This window comes from Urocitellus parryii, chromosome 1 (assembly GCF_045843805.1).
Source record: "Urocitellus parryii isolate mUroPar1 chromosome 1, mUroPar1.hap1, whole genome shotgun sequence".
Lineage (NCBI taxonomy): Eukaryota > Metazoa > Chordata > Mammalia > Rodentia > Sciuridae > Urocitellus > Urocitellus parryii.
In genome coordinates this window covers 192,226,759-192,242,061 of record NC_135531.1, presented here as the reverse complement: position 1 = coordinate 192,242,061, position 15,303 = coordinate 192,226,759, and the positions used below count along the sequence as shown (strand labels likewise).

Sequence of the window (15,303 nt, the reverse complement as noted above, 5' to 3'; positions counted from 1 at the left end):
TTGAACTTGCAGTTCTCTTGCCTCAGCCTCCTGAGTCACTGGGGTTATAGGTGTGTTCAGGTACTATGCTTACTTTTTTTTTTTTAATAGTTGAACATAATACCTTAATTTTATTTATCTATTTAATTTTATGTGGTGCTGAGGATTGAACCCAGGGCTTTGCACATGCTCTACCACTGAGCCACAACCCCAGCCCCAACTACTATGCTTACTTTTAATAGCTATGTATCTTGATGCCACTGGTTGTATGGTCCAAATTAATTTGAAATTCAAATATTCTCTTCCAAACAAGTGAATGCATTTTTGTTATATATTCAAAATATATACCAGTTTACTGATTCTGCTTCATTCCCTTAATAAATATTTGATTAACAGAGTGAACAAACAGCTATGCTTTTATGGAGTTTATAGTCAAATTCCTCTGGTGCTATTAACTGAAGTCAGGCAACAATCACTTTTGTTTGTTTTATTAAAACCGTCTTCTGTACAGTTTTCTAGCTACCAATTTTTGCCTTTTTCATTCAGTTTATACAAGAGGAGCCAGGGCAATTTCTATCAAAGGTCATTGTGATTATACTTCTATCCTTCATGGATCCCTGCTTTAGCAGAGGAGTCAACAAACTATGGCCAGCCACTTATTTCTGTTAATAAAAATTTTTATTTAATTTTTTTTAGTTAAAGATGGACACAATACCTTTATTTATTTATCTTTATGTGGTGCTGAGGATTGAACCCAGGGCCTTACACATGCTAAGTGAGCAATCTACCACTGAGTCACAACCCCAGCCCTGTAATGAAGTTTTATTGGAACATGACTACTTATTTATGTACTGTCTCACTAAAAGTCAGATTTGAGTAGATGTGATGTGAGAAAAACTATATGGTTCAAAAAGCCTAAAATATTTATTATATGGTCCTTCATAGAAAAAGTTTTCAGACACACACACACACACAAACACATACACACACAACCACCACCACCACGACCACCACCACCTGAAGTCCAGATACTTTAACAAACTTCCAGGGCTCAAGTCACCTGGTTCCTGTTTTCTCTGACCTAAACTTTCTATACTTCCTATGCCAGCCTGGCTATAACCCTGTCACTGATTTTTCGAGTTCTTTATATGACAGTTCCCCCTTACCTCTGGGCCTATGCATATACTAACCATAAACTTTTAACTCTTTACTCCAGTAGATGTCCTCTCAGAGGATAATTCTGTCACTTCCTACCAAATTCTGGTTTGTGGTTCTTCTACACTTGTCCCATAGTTTGCAGTACTTCATGGCTATGTCCCCTATTTTACCTTCATATCTCTATACAAACCACACAATAACAACATATTGTTATTATTTATCGGGGCAGACCTCATTTATGTTACGAGAGAAAAGTAGATCTAATGTAGGTTCTGCATTCAGCAGACCTAGACTGAAATCCCAACTCTGCTATTTTCTAGCTGTGTGAATTCTGGCTATTTTGCTTTGCCTTCTGGTATCTGAGTTTCTCTATGTATAGCATAAAAACATTGACAGTATTGATCACACAGGGTTGTTTGGGGATAAATTATTACAAACTGACAATGGATATGTTCTTCAGTGCCCAGCATAGTACTAAGTAAGTAATCAATGAGATTTGTTAAATTTATAAATTCTTTTAAAGAATGGTCTGAATTTTAATGTTATTTCATCTTTTTCTTTTAAGACACAGAAAATTTCTGTATGTAGCAGTGTTAGCACATGTTTCATACATTTATATATATTCCTTGAAGAGTACTGAGTACTGCAAAGAAGAGGTGCTTAGCAAATGCTGGTAAAAACAAATTGATTCTCCGGCTGGGGATGTAGCTCAGTGGTAGAGTACTCGCTCGCATAGCATGTACAAGGCCCTGGGTTCAATCCTCAGCACCACAAAAAACAAAAATAAAACAAATCAATTCTCTTCTGACAAATATGTATAAAATAATTAGTCATTTATAATCACTTATAAAGTTAAAACGATTATTAATAAAAAAATTAATTAGAATATTTTAAAAGAAATAATAAGTTATTTATTAAAGCAAGTCTACTACAATCAAATAGGATTTATAACATATGACTCGTAGACAGTTACCAAAGTTCTAAAAATTTCAGATCTGTCAGAAGTCTGGAGAAAAAAACTACAAACATATACTAAGTCCAACAGTCTCAGTGACTCCTGTCATTTGCTTCTACCTTTTCTGAAATTTTACATTAGTGCTGCAATGTAGTATTCTGTAAACTATTAAATTATTAACATAAACAAAATGTGTCAATATTTCTAAAAGGTGACCTTATGTGTAAAATAATAAACATAATCAATAAATTAAAGAGGAACTGAGACCCTACAATGCAATTAGAATGTATTCTAACATAAAGTCCTAAATATTGGTACATACATCTTGGGAAAATATTCGGTCTCGAGCTTTCTGGTATTCTTCTTCTCTTTCTTCTATAGATTTGCTTCTTCTGTCATCTCTCAAACGTATTCTCATCTAAAGAAAAGAGAACAATTAATTCTTGGGAAAATGAATGTTGTGGTTTAGATATGGTGTTCCCCCAAAGCTCACAGTTCAGAGGAGAAATGATTGGATTATAAAAGTCTTAACCCAATTAGTGAATTAATCCCCCAATAGGGATTAACTGAGTAGTAATTGAAATGGGAGAGGTGGGAATTGGGGTGTGGCTTTAGGGTATATATTTGTATCTGACAAGTAGAGACTCTCTCTGCTTTCTGATCACCATGTGAACTGCTTCCCTCTACCACACTCTTCCACCATGCAAGGAGGAATGGAGCCGGCTGCCTTTGGACTAAGACCGTGAACTGAAAATAAAACCATGAAGCTCTTAAAAAAACCTTTCCTCCTCTACAATTGTGCTGGTTGGGTCCTTTAGTCACAGCAGTGAAAAAGCTGACTAAAACAATGAACTACTGGTATAATAGGTCTTGCATGTATAAAAATGCCATGTTTGCTCTAGGTTACCTGGTTATCATCTTTGTCAAAACTAGAGTTGTCTCTCTTAAGGATATATCGTTTCTGAAAGTCGTCACCTCTATCATCCTTAATATGTTCATTAAATTTCTGATCAGGTCTAAAAAAGACAAAACAAAACAAAGGAACAAAAAAGATAATGCACAGTATTTACAGAAAAATCAAACATAACATTTAATGAAAAGTAATAAGTTACTTATTAGTGCCGTTAATAGACATTTATCTCACTTTTTCCTCATAATTATCTCACAAGAAAACACTAACTATCCCATCTTACAGGTTCAAATATCAAGCTTTAGTCATGGAAGTGGCTTTAGGACTTGCACAAGTTACTTAATCTATTTCCCAGTTTCCTCATCTATAAGATGGGAATTATAATGTATCTATCTCACAGAGTTGTTCTAAAGATGAAATGAATTAATACAGGAACAACATTTAACATGGTAAACACTCAGGGGAAGTTTGTTATTTTTATAAATATTATTGAGAAAATTGAGGTTCAAATAGCTTAAGCCAACATTCAAGGTCAAAGGACAAGTACATGACTGAGCTATAGATGGAGTCCAGAACAGTCTGACAAAAAGCCTACATATCTTCTCTCCATTGCCACCTCTAAATATATAAGAAAATGTGGTACATGTAAGAACATATAGCACTATAGCGTATATATTACATTCCTATATTACCTAGTCTTCTGTTATATAACTGGAAGTAATCAAATATTTTGGGCTGAATTAACTAGAAACTTAAGAGACTATTTCAAAATGTACCCAAGTTACTAAAAATTCCTGAGAGTGTGTGTGTGTGTGTGTGTATAGGTAACTAGGGATTGAACCCAGGGGTGCTTAACCACTGAGTTACATCCTCAACCCTTTTTAAAAATGTTTTGAGACAGAATCTTTCTAAGATGCTTAGGGCCTCACTAAGTTGCTGAGGCTGGCTTTGAACTTGTGATCCTCCTGCCTCACCCCTCAAAGCTTCTGGGATTATGGGCCTGAGTGCCTGGAACCAAAAATTCTATATTATAGCAGGGCATGGTTTTGTTTTACATTAACAGGCTAGAAAAGAAGTTCTTTTTTGGAGGTGAACATTGCAACCTAAAATAATGAATATGAAGTCCTAGAATATATTTTATAGCAGATTAGTCTTTTCAGACTAGAAATGTTGTAAATTCCACTGATACTAGAAGACAGACATATGGTTCTAGCCTTTGGAAAATATAATTATGAAATTTCATCTCCCCAAATATATGCTCAGCTTCAAATATTAATTCAATAAAATTCTGGGACTTAATGTCATCCTATTCTAACAGTGAATTTTTCTTTTAAAATATATGATATAGACAAATAGATCTAATAGTCACAAAATCTTAATGAATCTTATTAGTTTTTAAAATCAGGTTCAAATATATATAAATATATACAGATATAAGTAAATATATATCTGTATATGTACGCATGTTTATTATAAAGGTACGTAAGTATGTGAATACTCTTAGAAAATTCCTAATCATAATCCCAAATCCCCCATTTTCAGAAACTAACATTTCATTATATATAGGACCCAAATAACACTGCTGAATATTTGTTGTAATGTGAATTTTTAATAAAGTACTGACTCCTGTAAATTATGCAGAAGATTTAAAAATGAGAATAATTTAAACAAGCAAAAGAAATCTCTATTATAATAATAAACAGATTTAGATGTGTGAAATGGAGTAGATATCTGCATAAAGCTATATAAAAAGTAAAAAGGAATACAAACAGCTTTGTAATCAAAATTATGGGAAGAATGCTTTCCTTTGGGATTTGGAAGATTATCTATTTGGTTCTGACAATGGCAGTATCTTGTTTTTGTCATACGATTGCCTCATTTACTAATGACATCTATTTTAGTAGTTGTTCAAACTCACATTTTCTTACTCAAGGAGATTGTAGTTGAGTGAAAGATTGTTATTCCAAAGTGAACTCTAAGGTTTAACCAAGGGCCTGGCAACTTTTCTAAGAGCAGCTGGATTCCCCACACCAAATAACATTGGCAGGCATTTCCGCTAACCTTAAGACTGTCTTACCTCTTTGTTTTATAGATGCCTGAATTTACTGCCCTGCAATCGCCAACTTCCCGCTCCATTGAGACACCCCAGTGGACACCGGGTTGTTGACATCCACAACACCACTGGTTCAAGGCTGGAGCGGGTAATCTCCCTATGAGGAAAAGGTAAGTTTGTTTTTATTCAATGTGGAGCAGATCTCTAAGGTTTTCCGATTTACAACCTTCTTCATATCCCAGAAGATATAAAACAAAAATACAGTGTAACTTCAATGATCCGAAATGTTTAGTAGTAATTACGTTATCAACCCAGACTTCTTTAAGCACATCATAATTAGCTCTGCTTAGCTAAACTACTAATTACCATGATAAAGAGAACCCTAAAGCTTTCTGATGTAATTCATAGAATTCAAATAACTGAGGTTACACTGTATTGAAAACCTTAGAGTCATCAGTCAAAATGTTAGTCAAAATGCCTGCTAATGTACATGTGCTTAGGAATCCAGCAGCTCTGAGTAATGTTGAAAGGTATTGGTTAAATGAATTTGGTTAAGTTAAAAATTTTGTTCACTTTTAGTTCAGCTCATATCTTAATGATTAATATCCTACTTTAGCCATTATATAACTAATTGGAAAAAGACTAACTGATAACAATATTTTAAGAGCAAGGAGTCAACAGATGAAAATTAAATCAGATCCACATTTTTAAAATAATCCCTAAAGAGAGGGCCTTTCACCCAAGACAACTATGTTTATTAATTTTACTTGTAGGAATGATTGTTTTAAAAATACCAAATGTATGTATTTAGTTGACAAAAGACTATTTGAAATGGAAGAAAACCAATTTAGTTCCAGTAAGCAATATGGTAGCTATAAAGATAAAGGTCTTTATAGCAGAAGGGACAAAGATGATTTAAACTTAAAAGTGCAAACTACATGGTTCAAACACAAGACTTTGAGAAAAGTCCGATTTCAGGAAAGGCAGAAAAATAATGGATTAAAGAATATTTTTTATAGCATCTGAAGTCAACTGCTGCTTATTACTATTGTCCCATGCTGCCACATATGAAATTAAGAAACAAAATCCTTTTGAAAGGCAGATACCAAATTTAAGGTGAACTTAACAAACTGCTTTAGGATAAGACTTACAAATAGAATAGGTGCTATGTACATGTAATAACTTGAATGTCTCTGCACGGGGCCTTCTACTTGCAATATCAGCACTGATTATCTACCAATACTATAAAACAAAAGCTCCTCCTAACCATTTAAAAAATTTCCTCAGCAAGTTTTACATACATAGCCCAGGAAGGGAATGTAGCAATATGGACGATGCTATATTAACCAACAGTCACAATTTCTTGAGGTCTGCTAGAGGAAAGGAGCAAAAATGGGCTTTTGGAAAGGGTAGTAAAGTGATAGACAGGAGATAAATTAAATGTGAAAATTAAAAAAAAAATTGTAAAGACAAATTCTGCTCATTAAAAACAAAAACTAAAACTAATTTGCCTGAGGCTGGCCATGGCTATCTAAATTATGTAAATTAAAAAAATCTTTAATAGAGAGTAGCTAACAAACATGGCTGATATTATATTCTGAGTTAATTATTCAAAACACGTGTCCCGGACTCATCTTTCTCATTTCAGTCCAGGTGGGTCCATTTTTTCCTAGTGAGCTAAATGTATTTGTAGGTAATATCACATACGGTTATCATGACATTTATTTAGACTGCTAAAACATGTGGAAACCCTGAGATGAAAGATGCTCTGGGAAGGTAAGTATTAGTACATAGACATATAACATGTACCTACATCTCTTGACACTTACATTCTTGTATTGCTAGTTTTGTTTACTATGACAGACTTCCCACTCTGATCAACATTGTGGTCTAATCCAAAGTAAGCGGCTACTCTGTGTAATAGCATCCTATGGTAAGATGTCATTGGGGGGAATTTTTTACGTGGAGACCTAGAAGTAGAAGAAAAACCAATTTAGTAAGTCAAGAAGAACTGTGATGATAATTTTTTTCTTGTTAAATGTCAGGACTTACTCATTATTACCAATGAAATCTAAAATTTCTTGTTCCAATTTCAGCAGCATCATTCTGTCCCTGAAACAAAGTATGAAGACTTTTGTATGTAAAAGCTTAATCATAAATGCCAACAGGTTATGAATTTTCATAGCTATTTTCCCTTTTATACATTCAGAACTATCATAAGCTTGATGTGAAAATATTTACATGCTTTCTAACAAATGTTTTAAGAGACTGAAAAATGATTTTTTTTCTGTTTAAATTTTCATTATGGAAATTTTCTTTTTTTGTGTGCTTTTTTTTATTGGTTGTTCAAAACATTACAAAGCTCATGATATATCATCTTTCATACATTTGACTCAATTGGGTTATGAACTCCCATTTTCACCCCAAATACAAATTGCAGAATCACATCGGTGACACTCTTTCATTTTTATATAATGGCATATTAGTGACTGTTGTATTCTGCTACCTTTCCTATTCCCTACTATCCCCCCTCTCCCCTCCCCTCCTCCCTCTCTACCACCTCTGCTGTTGTTCAATTCTCTCCCTTGTTTCCCTCCCCCTTTCCCCTCACAACCTCTTATATGTAATTTTGTGTAACATTGAGGGTCTCCTACCATTTCCATATGCTTTCCCTTCTCTCTCCCTTTCTCTCCCCCCACTCGTCTTTGTTTAATGTTAATCTTTTCCTCATGCTCTTCCTCCCTGTTCTGTTCATTATGGAAATTTTCACACACAAATGCACACCTGTGGAGAGAGTGTGTAATATACACACAACTTTAACAATTACCAAACGTGGCCATTCTTAAATGCATTCTGTTCTGCTAAGTATCATTATGCTATAGTTTGCTCTTAAAATATATGGAGTAGATTAGTTTTTCTTCCTCATTCAATAAAGCTGAGAGTTAGCAGGAAAACAGCCATCTTTAGTTAAGCTCATGGCTTTGTTACCATGCTGAACTCCATAGAAACAGTACTCTGAAGAACCTGTATTGCTAATAACAGGAATACTCCTAAGGGAATATAATGCTAGTATGCAGTTGGGGCTTTAGCAGAGAAGTATAAACTACATTACTAACTATCACAGAAAAGAAGGACTTTTCAATCATTCTGTAAATTGCTATTGTGTACTTTTAAGGCTTTGAGAACTATTCCCAGAAATATCAAAGTAAAACCAAAGATGTCCAACATATACAACAAATTAGCACTCCAGGGTCCTATTTAGTACAGTAAGGCTGTAACAAATTAATGGTACCACTTCACAAAGGTGCACAAAACAAGAACATTGCTCTAGTTTTTCTATGCTCTCTGGAAATTTCATGTGCATGTGGAAAAACAAAACAAAACAACCCCTCTTCCGCCAACCTAACATAACCTTAAGGGTAGAAGCAAATCATTCAGTTCTGTCTTCCAAATTTTAAGAATAAGAATTAAGAAATGATGGGCTGGGGATGTGGCTCAAGCGGTAGCGTGCTTGCTTGGCATGCGCAGGGCGCTGGGTTTGATCCTCAGCACCACATAAAAAATAAAGATGTTGTGTCCACAGAAAACTAAAAAAAGAAAATGAGATCAAAGGGTTAATGGCTCTCTAAAATAAACACTATATAGGAGAATCTTTTCAAATTTTAATACAGGAGTTAACAGATCTGGATTAGGTCACCTAAAAGTCTACGCATCAATCATGAGTTTGATTCTCTCTGTACACTGCAAAACAAGTTTCATAAAACTAACATGCTGAATTCCATAGAAAGTTCATATATTCAACAACTATTTAGTCACATTTTTCACTAGTTTAAAAAGTCAAGAGAAAACTATGTCTACCTGGTAATTTCAAACCCAAAAGCTGAGAAGAAAATTACATTTTAACACAAATTCTAGCAACATTCAATTTTGCCCTCAGACCCGATTCTTTCATACTCTCTATCTTAGTACCACCTCATACCCAGTGTGTCATATTAGAAGCATAAGAATTTCAGGCCTGTACCATTCTTTTTCTAATTCTCCGACTCTGTTAATGTCTGCTAAAAATTTTGTCTGCCTTTTATTTTTTCCATTGCATCTCTGGCTTGATTATTATAACGGTAGTAAATACTCTCTCCCTGTATATTTCCTTATTTTTTCCCAATCTATTCTTTATGAAGCATGGATAATAATATATAATATATATGATGTATTATATAGATTTTTTGGGGGGTGTACCAGGGATTGAATACAGGGGTGCTTAGCCACTGAGCAACATCTCCAGCCCTTTTTATTTTACTATTTTTGAAGACAGGATCTTGTTGAGTTACTTAGGGCCTTGTTAAGTTGCTGTGGCTGGCTTTAATTTGTGATCCTCCAGCCTAGCTTCTAAGCTGCAGGCATGCGCCACTGTGCCCAGCTGGATAATCTTTTTAAAAAATTTGTTCTAATTAGTAATATACAATGGTAGAATGTCTTTTGACACAACATACATAAATAGAGTATAACTTCTCATTTTTCTGGTTGTACATGATGTAGAATCACACTAGTCATGTAATCATATGTGTACATCGGGTAATAATGTCCGATTGATTCTTCTATCCTTTCCACCCTAATACCCTCTCTCCCCTCCTTTCACTCCCCTCTGCCTAATCCAAAGTACCTCTATTCTTCCCTAACCCTCTCCCCCTGCCCCTTATTATGAATTAGCATCCACATATCAGAAAAAATATTCAGCTTCTGTTTTTTTTGGGGGGACTGGCTTATTTTGCTTAGCATGATATTCTTCAGCTCCATCCATTTACCTGCAAATGCCATAATTTCATTCTTCTTTAAGGCTGAGAAATATTCCACTGTGCATATATGCCACATTTTCTTTTGGATAATGATCTTTTAAGAATATATATATGTGACCATGTATTCCCTTGCTTAAATCTGCTATGGGTTTCCCACTGCTCTTAGAACTGAATTTCTGTAACATGGCCTACAAGAACAGGCATAAACTGGTCTTCATCAATTTCTCCAGCCTCACTGCCTGACCTAACTCAATTAAACTATTTGTATTCTTGCTTATCTTTGTTTCTTGAATATGCTCTTCTCTTTGCCTAAAATATCCTCTTAATATGCTTTTCTTAAATTCATTTCTTTTTTCAATAGCATTTATCACAATTATTATCTCATTTCATCAGTACTGTTAGTTATTTGTATTATATGTATATAAAAAACCACCAAATATATTTTTTGCATGGAATAAATTAATGAAATTATTTTATCCAGAAGGTCTTTAAATATCCCTCCTTAAATTTTTGGGGAAGGATGGGGATTTCTATTTCATAAATGTTTCCCCCAAAGAATGTATTTGCTTAGCATAAGACCTCTTTTATTAAAATATCTTTATTTTTATTTATTTTTATGTAGTGATGAGTATCAAACCCAGGGCCTCACATGTGTGAGGCAAGCACTCTACCACTGAGCTACAACCCCACCCCTATAAGATCTCTTTTTATCTCAGCTTTTAGGGTTAATTTATTTTGAGATCATACAATTTTCAGTAATTTTTTTGATATATTTTATACTATTTATTTATTTTTGGTACTAGGGGTTAAACCCAGGGTGCTTTACCACTGAGTCACATCCCAGCCCCTTTTAGTTTTTATTTTGTCTCAAATAAGTTGCTAAAGCTGGTCTTGAACTTGTGATCCTCTTTTGCCTCAGCCTTTTGAGTTGCTGGGATTACAGGCATGCACTTGGCTTATACACTCTTATTTTTTTAAAAAAGCATCTGAAGCAGGCAACTCAGAGTTCCATTGTGAAAAAAAAAATTCTAATGTCTCTATGAAAGAAAACAAAATATAAAAATTGTGCTCTTGACACAACAGGACTTTCCCCCTTAAAATTTAGATATATGAATTGCAGGGGATTTTCTGTTATTATCTGGGCTGCATACTATTTAAATAAAAATCCCCTGCTTTTAGTAGGATTTGCTAGGCAAATAAGAGTGATAACTCAGCTAAGGTTTTAAGTTTTACACCTTCTACCTTTTATTCACAGTGCTTAGTTCACAATTCCAAATTTTCAAATCTACTATCAAGGTTAGGTCTTTTGGTTATTGACATAAGTTAAAAGTTAATAATTCTTTGTAGGAGTATTATATATAGGACTAGAACTAATGGGTACACAGTTGCTTTTCTTAAGGCATATTAATGTTTGGCAGGTGAATCAAAACCATCTAAAGGTAGACGTACTTACTGAAATCGCTACTGTATAAGTTTTAAAAGGAACAAATACATAATAATTGTTTAAGACACAGTAAACACATTTATTTCAATTAAACTGATTAATAAACTAGTATTTAAAGTTAACACAAAGAGGCAACAATCTGTTAGTTTTCAGTGTTCAAGTCATTGTACCAGAACTAACTTTAGAGAAAGTGTGTATAGCTGGTGTACCAGTAGCAAATTAAAAAAGCAGAAAACAATAAAGCTTCTATCTGAACACCTTGTAATTCACTATTTTATATGCCCTGGGTCAAATCTCTGCAAAAAGTAAGAAATAATTTAAATATCACCTCCAATAAAAGAAGTACATATAAAACCTACACAACATGGCTATAAAATACAAAAACAGGAATAAAATTAGTAGTATAATCTCTGTCAAAGTGTTCTTCAGGTATATAGGTTCTAATTCAGTAATGATTGTACTTAGTGAGGCCTCTGAAAATATTTCTTGCAAACAGAAATTCCAGATAACTCATTATTCAACAGTTAAAATTGAGTTTATTTATTGGGCTAATAACAAAATAAAGAAGATTTAGTGGTATGAAGAAAAATTTCAAAATGCAAATGATCCAGAAAGGAAAAATTGTTTTGAATTGGGGGTCTTGCTAAGTTGCGTAGGCTAGCCTTGAGCTCGCAATCCTCCCGCTCCAAATTCTTGACTTCCTGGGATTATAGGCATGTGCCACCATGTCTGGATTAAAAATTGACTAAATTTTCATATCAATAAAAACAAATCTAGAAATTACCAGGCAATATTTCATTCTGAAAACTTTAGTGAAAATTTGCTGTACTTACCACTAATTGTGGGACATTTATAACTGGCAATTAGCCATCTGCTTCATTGAGAAAATGAGCCATTTATTAAGTAAACTTTATTTTCCACAAAACTTAATATTAGCTTCAACTTCCTAAACCCACACTGATATTAGTAAAAACAATTTTTTCATTGTTCATTAGACATCACGAGTTGTTAACTTTTATATACTAAAAAAATGCAAAGAAAAATAAAGTACTAATGCATGCTACAACATGGATGAATCTTGAAAACGTTATTAAGTGAATTAAAGTCAGTCATTAAAAAACACGTTATATAATTTCATTCAAAGAGATGTCCAAATCGGAAATCTATAGGAACAAAAACCAGATTAGATTATAATAAAATAATAATTTCATTATTACTATTAGCATAGGGATAGTTAGAGGTTACTGGGTTCATTTCAGGGTGATGAAAAAGTTCTAAAACTGTGATACTTGTGCATACCTGTGAATATACTGAAAACCATTAAATTGTACATTTAAAAATCTGTGCAGCCAACTTAAAAACTTTTGCATTTGTAAAGGAAAACAGAATTTCACAATATAAAATCAGGAATGTGTAAAAATGGATTCCTAATTTTTGTCCCTTGCTGATATTTTTTTTGTATAGATTCAAAGGAAAGAAGAGACTCTACCTGTTGTTAAGAGTCTGTTTTTTTAAAAAAATTTTTGGAGTATTGGGGATTGAACTCAGGGGCACTCAACCACTGAGCCATACTCCCAGCCCTATTTTTGTTTTCTTTAGAGATAGGGTCTCACTGAGTTGCTTAGCGCCTCACTTTTGCTAAGGCTGGCTTTGAACTCATGATCCTCCTGCCTCAGCCTCTAGAGCTTCTGGGATTATAGGCATGTGCTACTGCACCCAGTTTAGGATTCTATTTTGTTTTACTAACATTAGCTACGTATTTCTTACCTTCCCACTTATTCCTCCACCTACTAATTTCGATTTGTACCAACCTACTCTAAATAAAATGACTTATTAAAGCAGCCAGTACTTCCTGATTTCCCAATCTAATGGACTGTTTTGATATTTCTATTTTCATCTACCTCTGTTATTTTATTTTTGGTGAAACTGTTTCCCTTTGGTTGACTTTTAAGACAAATGGTCTCATGATTTCTTCTGCTATCTTTAGAACTCCAGTCTTTATCTTCTCATCTACCTTTTAAGTCTGCCTTTTCAGAGAATTTTGTCCTAGCAACTTTCATCTTTACTGATGACTCTTGAGTCTATTAACTCAAGCCTCATTCATTCACCTGAAAACCAGAGCCTTTCAACTGACTATCTCCTTGATCTCTGTTGGGTACTTTAAAATATACCTAAGGTATATCCCATTCCATTCATGCTTGCCTCTTATTTACTTTCACAGTTAACAGGACCAGTTACTAGCCAAAAACATAGGGGCTATTCCTGTTATCCTTGCATATACTAATAATCAAGTCCTGCCAGGCTATTGCCTGAATATCTTTCAAATGTGTCCTTTCCTCTTTTCTTCTTCATGGCCTCCTAATACCTCCCTTACTTACCATCCTTTTTGCCAAAGTAATCTTTATAATGTCAAAGTAACATTTAAAACACAAATTTCACTACGGCATTATACTGTTTAAAAATTTCTTTAGTTACTCCTCAACTTGTACACCAAAATCTGTATTTCTCAACTGGCACACTATTAGCATTTCAAGTAAGACAGTTTTTCATTGTTCATTGCTGTTTTACCGGTCTTTTTAGCACTCCTGACTTCCCAATAGCATTCCACACTCATTGGGACAATAAAAATGATCCCTGCACACTTCCTCAAGACCTTATGGTGTTGGTACTCTTAGGTTGAGGACAATTAGATATGCTTTGTGTTTCTCATCTTACCACACCTTTTTCATCACTTTCTAGAATCATTTACCATACTCCTTGAGTCACAGGGCTCAAGGTTGTCTAAAGAAAGACATAGCCTTTCTTCCAACCTACTATTATGCCTGGGCATTTCAGATAGAAAAGAACATTTCTATTTGAAACATTTGTATCTGAAACTCTGAATCCAAGACTCAGGCAGACACTACTTTTCTTAAAAAATTATTTTTTATAGTTGTAGACAGACAGCATGCCTTTATTTTGTTTATTTTTATGCAGTGCTAAGGATCAAATCCAGTGCCTCACAAATGCTAGACAAGCACTATGCCACTGAGCTACAATCTCAGCCCCAGACACTACTTTTTCAGTGAAGTCCTCCCTTTCCTTTCAAACAGAGGTTGGATCTCTCTCTCTCTCTTTTTTAAAAAATATTACCTTAAACACTTCCTTTACATTTTTTCTAGTTTATTTATCATTTGTCCTTTTTTTATTTAAAAATTTTTTTCTTGTACTTGTAGAGGACAGAATGCCCTTTATTTTATTGGTTTATTTATACATGGTGCTAAGGATTGAACCCAGTGCCTTAAACATGCTAGGCAAGTGCTCTGCTACTAAGCTACAACCCCCGCCCTTATGTGTCCTTTTCTAGCACAGACATAGTGAATACTTCAGGATCAGAGATGATACCTCATTCAACTTTATATTTACAATGTTTAGGTCAGTGCTTGGTATACCATAGATACTCAATATATGCCTGTTTCATAGATACATTTTTTTTTTTTTTTTTGTGGTGCTGGGGATTGAACCCAGGGCCTTGTGCATGCTAAGTAAGCACTCTAACAACTGAGTTATCTTCTGTGTGTTCATACCTAAGAGCATTGTTTTATTTTAATTTTACTGAATGTCAAATAACTATTACATTGGGAAGCTCACATCTAGATGAGGGATTCATAACCTTGGTGCCTTTTACCTCATGAAAGTATTGATGAGATGTTTTGTGGATAGCTTTTTTTGTGGAGTTTTAAAGCAGCTTGAAAACCTGACAAAAAGTTAAAAACTACTCACCCAGTACCATGACAAAGTATTCACTCAAATAAGCACTTTAAAAAGCTTTGGGGGCAGTGAGCTGGAACTGTGGCTCAGCAAGTACACTTGCCTGGTATGTGTGAGGCACTGGGTTCGATTCTCAGCATCACATATAAATCAATAAAATAAAGGTCTATTAACAACTAAAAAAAAAAAAAAAAAGCTTTGGGGGTAAACTGGAGTTTTTTTTTTTTTTTTTTTTTAAAAAAAAAAAGCTTTGGAAGTAAA

The 15,303-nt window shown here is 34.1% G+C and overlaps 1 protein-coding gene across 5 annotated transcripts in view; it reads right to left on the bottom strand.

Annotated features, from left to right (window-relative positions):
* Positions 1–15,303, bottom strand: part of R3hdm1 (R3H domain containing 1) — a 95,704-nt gene that overhangs the window by 63,383 nt on the left and 17,018 nt on the right. For 4 of the 5 annotated variants that reach the window (XR_003300668.2, XM_026387814.2, XM_026387821.2 and 1 more), the window contains exons 7-10: positions 7,108–7,167; positions 6,885–7,025; positions 3,000–3,108; positions 2,415–2,510 (exon numbers count right to left, since the gene is read on the bottom strand). Coding sequence is in view for 4 of the 5 variants with exons in the window: in XM_026387814.2 (XP_026243599.1) it covers positions 2,415–2,510; positions 3,000–3,108; positions 6,885–7,025; positions 7,108–7,167 (406 nt within the window). In the remaining variant the exon portion in view is untranslated. Of the gene's footprint in view, positions 1–2,414; positions 2,511–2,999; positions 3,109–5,079; positions 5,207–6,884; positions 7,026–7,107; positions 7,168–15,303 lie in introns of those variants that run through there. The other variant, XM_026387834.2, reaches the window with a different exon arrangement.